This window comes from Propithecus coquereli, unplaced genomic scaffold (genome assembly GCF_000956105.1).
Source record: "Propithecus coquereli isolate 6110/MARCELLA unplaced genomic scaffold, Pcoq_1.0 Scaffold33, whole genome shotgun sequence".
NCBI classification, from domain to species: Eukaryota; Metazoa; Chordata; class Mammalia; order Primates; family Indriidae; genus Propithecus; species Propithecus coquereli.
Genome location: NW_012148952.1, coordinates 5721301 through 5733847, shown reverse-complemented (window position 1 = coordinate 5733847; position 12547 = coordinate 5721301). Strand labels below are relative to the sequence as shown.

General features: G+C 34.0%; 1 protein-coding gene across 1 annotated transcript in view; it reads right to left on the bottom strand.

The window, feature by feature from the left end:
• ZRANB3 (zinc finger, RAN-binding domain containing 3) overlaps nt 1-12547 on the bottom strand; it is a 265135-nt gene that overhangs the window by 114584 nt on the left and 138004 nt on the right. Inside the window, exon 5 of the mRNA XM_012650504.1 lies at nt 11767-11852. Within this exon, the coding sequence (XP_012505958.1) occupies nt 11767-11852 (86 nt within the window). The remainder of the gene's footprint in view (nt 1-11766; nt 11853-12547) is intronic.

The following is a 12547-nucleotide window of genomic DNA, read 5'->3' as shown; positions in this document are numbered from 1 at the left end:
TTTATCACATTAAGGGATTATTAATTTTAATTTTTAAGATATGATAATGCTATTATAATTTATTATTTTTAAGAAGAATTCTTCCTTACTCTTTAGAGACATATGTTGAAATATTTTATGGATAAAATACAATATCTAGGATTTCCTTCAAAATAACACAGGGAAGGGGAGATAGATGGGAATAGAGCTAAAACAAAATTGGCCATGAGTTGAGAACTATTGAAACTGGGTGATGAGTACATGGGGGTTCATTATACTATAGTATCTACTTTTGTATATATTGAATTTTCTACATAATAAAATATTTAAAATACCAGGGAATAAACTAAGAAACAAAAGTCATGGAATCCAGGAATGTAGGGATCCATGAGAGAGGAATGGCACAAAAAAATTTAGGATGACAGCTTTGTACCAGGCCTATAGAAAACCAGTCTTGATTGGAGCATAACAGAAGACTGTGGGAAGGAGGCCCTAGCAAAAAGAAAAAAGGATTATTTTTTGTGCTTGTAAGATCTGTTGGAAGTTGACAGATCTATTGGAATCTTTCAGTAAAGAAACACGGCAATATAGAAAACAGCTATATAGAAAACCAAATAGATGGGAAACAAGAAAATAATTAATTATAAGGTAAACAAAAGTTGACCAAGAAAGGAAAAACTACTTGATTTATTAGAGAACACTGTTAATTTAGTTGGTCCATTTATTTATTTATTTAGCCAATAATATAAAAATGTACATTGAATTACCAAATTATTCAAATATTAGAAAGAGAATAGAAGAAAAGTGGTCACGAAGGATGTTTAAATTCTTATTCTTTTCAGTTTTTAGTTATGTAACTTGACAAGTTACTTAACCTTTCCACCCTCAGTTTTCTCATCTATAAAATGGACACACTATCATCTACCTTGTAGGATTATTGAAAGAATTAAAGATAATACATCTAAACTAGGTGCAGTGGCTCACGCCTGTAATCCAGCACTCTGGGAGGCCGAGGGGGAAAGATCACTTGAGGTCAGAAGTTCGAGACCAGCCTCTGCAAGAGTGAGACCTCATCTCTACTAAAAATAGAAAAAATTAGCCAGGCATGGTGGCATGTGCCTATAGTCCCACCTACTTGGGAGGCTGAGGCAGGAGGATCGCTTGAGCCCAGGAGTTTGAGGTTGCAATGAGTTATGATCATGCCACTGCACTCTAGCTGGAGCAACAGAGTAAGACTCTGTCTCAAAAAAAGAAAAAAAAAAAAAGATAATGCATCTAAAACACATGGTATAGTATCTTATACATAAAGTATATAATGTAGCCAATAAAAGTTATATATTTTAGTTATTGGTATAGAAAAATGTCCTAAAAATAGTATTAAATGAAAAAATCATATTATAAAAAAGTATGTACAATATGGCCCTGTTTATATAAAATTACTTATCCATCCATCCATCCTTATGTACTTAAGCAGAGAAGCTATCTAGAGGGAAACTTACCAAAACACAGCAGTAATGGTTATCTCTGGACAGAGAGATTTCAACTGCCTTTTACGTATTTTTTAAATGTTTTCTCTTTGTGGTTTGTTAAAATAAGTATGAATCACTTTTCCAAAAGCAATAAGCTATTATACCGTTAATTAGTAAGGAAATAAAGGAAATAGAACAACTTGTAAAGACAATGTTAAAGCATTTATTGGTATTTATTGATAAGTAAAAATGAGCAGTTGACAGTGTTACATGTGAGCTAGATTAAAACTATGTAAAAACTATCAGATATATGGACAAGAATAGAAATAAAGAAAAAATGAAAACAATTTGTTGGTATAGTAGGATTATGGTATTTTCCCTTTCCATTTTTATTGTTATAGTGATACATATATAAGTATGTATATTTTAAAAGTTCTTACTCATACTAAGCTAAAATCTATCTCCATTAAGTTCCACTCCTTGATACTAGTTTTGTTCTCTGAGCCCACAAAGACAAAAGTCTAATTCCTTTAAGACATGACAGATCCTTAAATATTTAAAAACTTGTTCCCCCGAGGGCTTCTCTTTTTCGAATTCCTACAGGCTTCATAAGATCAAGCACTATGTCTTACTCATCTTACACAGCTCTGAAATAATGTCTTAAATATAGTAGGCAATCAATAATATTAGGCATTTGTAGAGCTGAATATGAGATTCCTCTCATTAGTCTGGTCACCTTTTCCCGGATATGTTTTCATTTGTTAAAATGCTTCTTAAAATACAACTTTTAGTTCCCTCTCAGTTCCTTACACTGCTTGTCTCCAATGACCTTCTAAAATCTACTCCAAGCATTCCTATTGCTAAAATCCAGTCCTAAAAACAGGTCTACCTAGTAAATTCAGACATTCCACTCTCTACTTACCACATCCTTCCAGGCTGATTGTTCATTTACACCCACTTTGTCTTTGCTATCTCATCAGTATATTTCAGTCAACTGACTGCTCTATTTTCTCCATATCCATCATAGCCTTCCTGTCTTCACATCCTTCCTCAGCCCTTTTGATTTCTGAGTTCATACATTAGCTTTGTTCTTATTAATACAGACTAAATTCCCTTGTCCCACAGCCCCTGCATCATAAACTGGTGGAAAAATCCAATCTTGAATGGCTCTAACCTTAAGCCTTTTTCAGGCCTTTTTCCTGGCTGTTGGGTGTGGCTGGGTAAATAATACCTTAGAGAATGGTTCTGCTACAAATCTAGAGTTGCTGATCTCAAATGGTTGCTCAGTGCTGCTAACAATCCTACCACACTAATTTCGTTATCTCATTCCCGTTTGGCAAAATTTCAAACCATGTCAACTTTCGTCAAACTTTTAACCCTCTACCTTTCCATTTCTCTTAATATACAATTGTTCTTCCCATTTCACAGTGAAAATATAAGTTGTAAATTGCAAACTCCCTCAACTTCCTGCCACCTTGGAAACTATGCTATATTCCCAATAATATAATGCCATGGAACCATAAAAAAGGAGTTATTTATGTACACAAAAAGAGGACAAAAGAGGAAAGTACAAAACAATGTTTATGCTTATATCACCATCTTAGTAAAACATATGAATTTGACTGAATATGTACATAGTCTCTGAGGAAAGATATTAAGAACTATATATAGTTGCGTGTAGGGAAGGAAACTTAGGTGAAAAGGATTTTTTGGTGTATACACTCTTTGATAGAATTTTTTAGAATTTTGAAACACGTGAAAACAGTGTCATAAAAATAAACAAAAATTATAAATCTAAGCAGGAATGCCTTATGCTTTAAAAACCTTATATTGTAGGGGCTAGGGGAGGGAAAAATGGGGAGTATTGTTTAACGGGTACAGAGTTTCAGTTTGGGATAATGAAAAAGTTCTAGTGGTGAAAAGGGGTGATGGTTGCACAACAAGGAGAATATACTGAAAGTCACTGAACTGTACACATAAAAATGTTAAATGGTAAGTTTTCTTATGTATATTTTACTGCAATAAAAAAACCCCATAATACTGATAAGTAAAAAAACATGCTACAATGCCTTTTGACTGCCATTATGATGAAGAACAAGACTGTGTATAATATGACCTGTACTGAATTCCATCATTGTCTTAAGACTTTCTTGCCTTAGCTCTAGAATATTCGGCAAACCAGACTTGTTTTAATTACTCAAAGGCATAACACTCTCTCTTGCTCAGCACTTAGCACATAAAATTTTCTCTTCCTGGAATGCAAATGAACATCACTTACTCATAGGATACCTCTTCTGGCCTCTGTGACTTGATTAGTTCGCTCTGCCTCACTCTGCTGGGGCATTCTTTACTTACCTTTCATGACACTCATCACAACTGTAACTACCTGGTTACTGTTTGAGTTGAAAACCCAGTGAAGGCTGGACCATGTGGGTCTTATTCCTTAATGTATATCTAATGGTTAGCACATGCACAACATATAATAGGCACCCCAAAATATTTTTGGAATAAATGGATTGATTCAAACTCAAACCATAGTCTACATTTAATCTAATCAATGAGTGGAGTAGAACCATCCTTTACTCCAATTTAGCCTATGGTTATTCAAAACCAGAAGTCTTTTTTTACTAAACTACTAATAATACCTGAGGGTTTCTCAAATCTCTCCCACACAAGCTGACTTTCTATGTATAAATGGAGAATATATACTATCAATTTTTATCTAATTATTTTTAAACTTATCTCTGCCATCCAGTATAGTAACTGTTTTTCTCAGATTTTACCCATTTGCAAATGGAATAGACATGACCTCTATGTAGGCATGGGGGAGAACATTAAATGCAACAGTGAAGACAAAATACAGTGCAATTCCACAAGAAATGCTTCTTGAAGCTGACAATGACCCATTAATTAATACTCTTTGGGAATGTTTAAACACCTTTAATGTGTATTATCTCCCAGCATTTTCCTCCTCATGAAAATTTAGACAACTAATTCTCCTAAGAGGTAGAACTGGCACAAAGTATCAATGACAAAGAAAGTTTAGAAAATTTTATAAATTACTATTAAGATATTCTAGAATGTTCTTAACCTTTAAGCCTAACATTAGGGAGGACAAATACGTCTTCTCACAGCATATTTTTTGAAGGTAGCTGCTAATGGCTTGGTTGGTGATATGGTTTGGATATTTGTCCCCTCCAAATCTCATGTCAAATTTGATTGCCATTGTTGGAAGTAGGGTCTGGGGGATGGTGTTTGGGTCATGAGGGTAGATCCCTCGTGATGGGCTTGGTGCCATCCTCCTGGTAATGGGTGAGATCTCCCTCTATTAGTTCATAGGAGAACTGGTTGTTTAAGAGTATGGCACCCTTCCTCTCTTTTGCTCCCTCTCTAGCCATGTGTCATGCCTGTTCCTCCTTTGCCTTCCACCATCAGTGGAAGCTTCCTGAGGTTCTTGCTAAAAGCAGATGTTGGCAGCATGCTTCTTGTACAGCCTGCAGGACTGTGAGCCAAAGAAAGCTATTGTCTTTATAAATTACCCAGCCTCAGGTACTCCTGTATAGCAACACAAAACAGACTAACACAGCTGGGTTATCTATGTGTCCTCCTTTTCTATGTAAAATAATATTCATTAATTTGCCATTCCCTAAGTCTTTATTACTTAAATGTAATATCATTTTTACCAAAAATGGTAAAAGAAAGTCAGATACAGGACAAGCCATTTAACCTTATAAAATGACAGAGGGGACTAGGTAATCTTTTAAAGTCTTTTCTGGCTCTAACAATTGATCATTCAATGTGCTCATGGTTGACAAATGAATGGGCTGCCTCCTCCAAATTGTATTTATAGCTTCCTCTAAATATAACTCAGTAAAGTAAATGATGTAAGTAATTTTGAATAAAAAATGTTCAAGTTGAGTAATACTTCTATTGTTCTTCTCAAATCAAACCAGGTAGATGGTTACCTATACCCTGACTTCTCATCTCTGAAACACATTTACATTAGTACAATTCTGTTTGCCATTAAATTAGTTATTTAATAAACTTATAAAGGCAAAGTTATATTTTTGCTGAAGCTTTACTTAACTTTATTTTGAATACAGTCATGACATTTCAAATATAAAATATGGGTCTAGAACTGAATAACTAACCATAATTTGCATTCTGCAAAATTATAGTGTGAAAATGACACCTTCACAGAATCAAAACATTATGGAAAAAAATATAGCATTCCACAGACTAACTTAAAATGCCAGGAAGTGCCTTAATATGAATCAGAGTCTATGGAATCACAGTGCTTTCAAGGTAAAGAAGTAAAGAAATAACATAAAACTTTTGAAATGGAACCTGAAAAAAAATGCCTTTTGAAAAGCCTGAAATGGCTTTCTCTGGAAAACAGAAAATAGAGAACATAATCTCTACAATCATAAAGTATTTCACAAAGGTGGACCTTTCTTTGAAACAAACTTTGCATTAAGTAAGAAAGGGACAGCTACACACTTACATTAAAATAAGACAAGTCCTAATCAGAAAATAAAAAAAGAACTGCATATTGACCACTTAGATTTTTTCAGTCTCCAAAAGGTAAATAAAATAAATCTGTTTGCTTTACATAGGCAAACTTTTGGCATTTATAGTCTATAAGAATTGTGATTAAGGCCAGGTGTGATAGCTCAGACCTGTAATCCCAGCACGTTGGGAGGTTGAAGCAGAAAGATTACTTGAGGCCAGGAGTTCAAGACCAGCCTGGGCAACAAGAGCGAGAGCCCCGTCTCTACAAATAAATTAAAAATTAGCTGGGTGTGGTGATGTGCACCTATAGTCCCAGGTTCTTGGGAGGCTGAGGTGAGAGGATTGCTTGAGCCCAGGAGTTCAACGTTGTAGTGAGCTATGATCGCATTACTGTATTCAAGCCTGGGTGACAGAGCAAAGCCTTATCTCTAAAAATATAAATAAATAAAGAAAGAAAGAATTGTGATTAAGGGCTTCCCAACAATATCCAGCATCATGTGAAACAGATTTGTGAGAGGAACAAAATGAATTTAGGAATGATGTATCAAGAAACACAATTTTGACTATAAGGAACTGAAACACTGAATCAAGATTGCTTAATAAAAAAGAAATATACTACAATACACAATAGGTATTCAGAGTCCAGGAAGCCTCGTGGATTAGTTGATTTCCAGTTCTTTGCACCTCTTCCCTGTGTCATCAAAGAACTGGCTTCATCTAATTCTGATACCCCACATAGTCAGAAGACAGCTACTAGCAGCAAATTGGATAACATGTTTTTTTTTCACATTCAGCTTAAGAGCAAGCATCTTGTCCTTCAACCCTGATATAAAGCCATTCTCTTTAAACGCTTGGGACGTGACCAACCCTAGACAAGTAACAGTTGTCAGAAAAATATCACGCGGCTTAGAATGACCAGAATTCACCAGTGAAATGGGTTACAAAGTCAACTTCCCCCAACTCACTCACTCACACACACACACACACACACACACACACACACCCCTAAACTAAATCAGGATTTTATCTGAACCGGAAGGCAGAAGGTTGGCAACTAACAGTGGTCAAAACAGATGCTACTGTTGATTTCTGAGTAGAAGGGGGGAAATTAATTTGGGGTATTGTAGTAAAACATCACTGTAACTTTCATTTCCATGCATTGCTAAAAAAAAATCACTTGGTAAAAATTAATGAGTTTGGCCAAATCAGCATTCAAATGGATTTATAGTTTCATCAAAACTTATTTTAGTTTTGTATATTAATTAAGCCCTTAGTTACCTTGTGATACACCACAAAATTATATTAACTTAAAATTCTTGAGAGAATTTAGCCAAATGATTTCCATTTTTTTAACATAAAAGTAGAAAAATAAATGATATGCTGTCAGTTATTTAAGAATTCCTTGTAGTAGTTCATTCATTATAAGAATCCCTGTTTTGTTCATGATTTAAAGTCAACATGAAGAAAACCAGACGTTGAGCTGGAAAAGATTATCCACATCACTTACTTAGTTCAGCCCTGTGTAACTTTTTACTTTAGATGTGGTATTTTCTAAATGTGGTAAATTTTTAAATTATAAGAAATCTTTCTCCAAGGTGATAGTGCTATTTATGTTTTAACACTACGTCAATCTTTAGGAGCAGTTTGAAGTTATGTCTGAGTAACCCCATCAGCTTGGTAACATCTGTGAATTTAGCAGATGAATGATGTTATTCGTGCCAAGAGTTACATAGTAAGAAAAAACAGATAGATCTAGTATTCAATGATTCAATGAACACTGAATATCATGCGCCAGGTGCTGTGCTAGACACTGGGAATATAACACTGGAAAAGGGAAATGTTCTACCCTCAAGGAGCTGCTAGCTAGTAACTCATACTCCAACGGAGAACATAATGCAGATTAAGTTCTCTAATGCTGCAGTCCCCAACCCCTGGGCCACGGACCAGTACCGGTCTGTTAGGGACCAGTATGCAGATGTCCCCCCCCTGCACCCTGTGGAAAAATTGTCTTCCATGAACTCGGTGCCTGGTGCCAAAAAGGTTGGGGACTGCTGCTGATCGCATGCCGCTGAAAGGTGGTTTCATTATAAATCTCCAGCCTACAGGGTACTCACACTGAGCTGAATAGTTGACCGAACAGCGTGCCAAATGGACTCCACAGTACCCTGTGGCTTCTACAAAGAAGTTTCAGAGGCTGTAAGTTAGGTCAGTGGCTATCAGAGGCTACCATGTTGACACTTCTGGAATATCCAGAGAAAAATCTGTATGTGTATGTGTGTTTGAGTATGTATATAAATACCTTTTAAAATAATACAAAAGATAACACAATTTTCTGCAAAATTCCTTTTCTTTTGACAATATATCTTAGAAATTCTTTGTAGAGCTACATGTAGAGCTACATCCTTCTTGTCAAAGACTGCATAGTATTCCATTGTATGGATGTACCATAATTTACATAATCGGTTGCCTAATGACATGTTTGTTTTCAATCATTTATTATTTACTAACCAAGCAATATTAATTATGCACATATGTGCATTTGTATATGTATACCAATATGGTTTTGTGTATATAATATACATGTGTGACTAACATACATAAATAAGAACATACATGAATAATTATATGTAATAGCATACATGAACAAGTATAGGATAAACTTCTCAGATGTTAATTGCTCAGTTAAGTGGATGGGCTTTTAAAACTTCAGTAGATATAGTAAAATTGCTTTCAATAGATGGTACAGCCATTACATTCCCACCAAAATGTAAGAGAGTTCCTGTTTCCGCATATGCTCATTGATATAATGTTTTGTCAAATTTTCTAATTTTTATAACTATAGTAGGTAAAAAATGGTATCTTATTGTAGTTTCAATTTGAATTTCTTTTATAAGTTAGATTTATGTAGTTAAAACCTATATGTATTTCCTTTTCTGTCAATGGTTTGTATATATTTTTTGCACACTTTTCTCAGTTGTTGAAAATAGCCTTCTCTTTAATTTATAACACAAGAATAATTTTTCTTTAGTTAGAAATTTTGCTTTTGACTCTTGATGTGGTATTTTCTAAAAAGGAGATATCTTTTAAGTTCTTACGTAGTCAAATATGTCTATTTTTTATTAATTTCCTACAACAAAGTTATAAAAGAATTCCCCTTTGTTTCATTTGGGGTTTTATTTAATAATGTTTAACACTTGACTCACTTAGTGTATTTTTTGTGTGCAAGAATAGGGCAAAGAATCCCCTTCTCTTCCCTTAATACTCTAGTTTTTCATAATTTTCTTGACAATTCTTGTTTATTTTTTCAAATAACATTTAGAATCAGTTTTCTGGAGCTAAGAGAAAAATCCTCTTAACTTTTCCTGGATATATTATGACTACTGATAAATTCAGAAAAAAGTGAAATCTTTACAATACTAAGTCTTCTCAACAAATAAGAGCATAAGACTTTTTTTATTATGTCCTTTAGTCCTCTTGAGTTTTTCATGCATAGATCTTACAGATTTCTAAGTTTATTCTTCAGTAGTATATTTTTTGTTGTTACACTTTGTTATTGTAAATAATATTTTTTTCTTCATTATATTTTAGAACTATTTATTATTTGTGTAAAAAAAGACATCTGATTTTTTAATAGTAACCTTGTACTAGAACACCTTAATGAATTCTCTTTTGTTATGAACATTTTTCAGTTTATTTTGTCAATCTTCCAAATAAATAATATCAGCTGCAAATAATGATGATTTCACCTTTTTCTTTCCAAATTTTACCTTTTATTTTTCTTTTGGGTAAGGGAACTGATCAGTATCTCCAGAGTAAAGGTAAACTGTGGTAACAGTGAACATCCCTTGCCTAAATTTTAGTGTTTCATGAGTGTTTCAGGAGACTTTAGTGTTTCATGAGTGGTTTTGGGCTTGAACGACACATACATATATATAAATATGTACATACACATCCTAAACTTATTAAAAACTGTAATCAAGGATAGATGGTGAATTTTATCTAATGACTTCCCAGCATATATGGAAAAACTGAAGTTTTTCCTTAATATTATTAACATGGCTAATTATGTTAATACATTTCTTAATATTAAACTATGCTTGAATTACTGATGTGAATCCATTTGCTTATAGTCAGTATTAGGTTTTTTAATGAGCTTCTGGGTTCTACTAATCTATTAATATCGAGGATTTCTGCATTTATAGTTATAAGGAGAAATAGTCTTGTTTTCTTTTTTGTGTTAATCTTGTCTGATTTTGGTATCGATGTTAGACTGGCTTCATACAAATAATTTGGGAGGATTCTTTCTACCTCTGTACTCTGGAGCCCTTTAACAAGCATCAAAAGACCATGAGCATGAGCACGTGGGGTTATTTGAAAAAATTATAGAAAGGGGGAAAAAAAAACCCAAACCATGCACACTGGGGAAAAAACATGAGAGACTTATATCACATACAAAGAGACGATTTCTATGATATATGAAGATTTCCAACATATCAAGAAAAAAAAAAGCCAATACATTTAGAAGACAAAAGGGCAAAGAGCAAAAGTAGACAACTGACAGAAAAAAAGTACAATGACTCATATATGTATGAAAAAGTCCTCAATTGCATTTACTAATATAATGGACAAATGTGTATTAAAGCTGTTATCAGCTCAGATTGGTAAGAACAAAATAATTTATATTTTACCACGTTGGCAAGGTGTGGGAAAAGAGACACCCATACATAGCTGGTGGAAATACAAATTGCTATAACTTTTGTAGAACATGATTTGGAAAAATTTAATAATATCAAAATGCACATGACTTTAGAACCAGCAATTTCACTGCTACAAATTTATCTTAGAATTTTTCCCACGTATATGACATGAAATATTAAAATAGCTAACAATTATTGAGTGTTCACGATATACAGTCACTGTTCAAGCTCTTTATAAATATTAGCTAATGTAAGTCTCATAGTAACTCTCTGAGGCAGGCATAACTATTCTCTGTTTTTAGAGCTGAAGTAACTGAGGTATGGGGAGGTAAAGTTACTTTTCTAAAATGAAACATCTGTAAGTAGCAGATGTGAAAATAAAACACAGGTGATCTAGCTCTAAATTTCCATGTTTTTAACAACTGTAATATACTACCTCTTAATATGTACAAGGATATTTACTGCAGCATTGTATGTAATAGCTATATACTACAAAAAAATATCCATTTGTCAATGCAGTAACTGCATAAATAAACTCCAAACAATGGAATACATGCAGCATTTCAAATGAATGTCAAAGCTCTGTCAGTAACTGATATAGAAAGATCGCTAGTACATTTTAGATGAAGAAAGCAAACCGCAGAACAACGTACACATTATGCTACTATATATGTAGAAATAAAATGAAATATTACATATGTGTGATCATACATGTTTGTTCATGCACAGAGTATCTCCAGAAGGATACCTAAGAAACCGTAACACTGGTTACTTGGGAAGGGAAATGGTTGGCTGGGAGACAAGAGTAAAAGAAACACTTACTTTTCGCTTTTGTATAACATGCATGTATATCTAGTCAATAAAAATAAGTTAAATAATTTCAAAAATAAAAAGTGGAAGGGAAAAAATAAAAATAAAGAAAAACTTTGCCATTACCTATGTCTTTTATTTATTTTACATATACGCTATCCACACGAGCTTATACTTGAAGAAATTATTCCACAGTTACCACGAGTTTGTTAAACACTGGAACAAAGAATGACTTATAAAGCTTAATGTTCACAGTAACTATGTGAGGATACAAGTTTATGGAAAATAGTTTGTCCTACCTGATATGTGCATTACAGTATCTTTTTGCATAGTCAGTCCATGATCCAAATTTTTGTGGAAAGAGAGCTTCAATCTGCATGAAAAGCTGTAACAATACAAGTGTTCTCAATATGCTGTAATATTTCCAAGTAAATTATGATGATGATGATAAAACCAGTTAATAAAATAATAAAAAGGAAAAAAGAAAATCTACTTTCTTCAAGGCTCCTCCTTATTGCCCATTCCCATCCCTGCCATCCTATTTGTCATGGATAACTGTTATCTGTTTCATAAATATATATTTATACATTTTTCTATGTCTAGGTAAGCATATGTATATATTCTCTTTTATTCACATGAAGAGGATTCTATTACACATACTGTCACACAACTAGAATGTTGTCCAATAAAACACGTCTTAGACACTTTTAAAGTACAGATAAATCTATTTTTACTTAGTTTTAAAAATTACAGCCGGGGCCAGGCGCGGTGGCTCACACCTGTAATTCTAGCACTCTGGGAGGCCAAGGCGGGAGGATTGCTTGAGCTCAGGAGATCGAGACAAGCCTGAGAAAGAGTGAGACCCTGTCTCTACTAAAAATAGAAAGAAATTGGCCAAACAATTAAAAATAGAAAAAATTAGCCAGGTATGGTGGCGCATGCCTGTAGTCTCACCTACCCAGGAAGCTGAGGTAGGAGGATCACCTGAGACCAGAAGTTTGAGGTTGCTGTGAGCTAGGCTGACGCCACAGCACTCACTCTAGCCAGGGCAACAGAGTGAGACTCTGTCTCAAAAAAAAA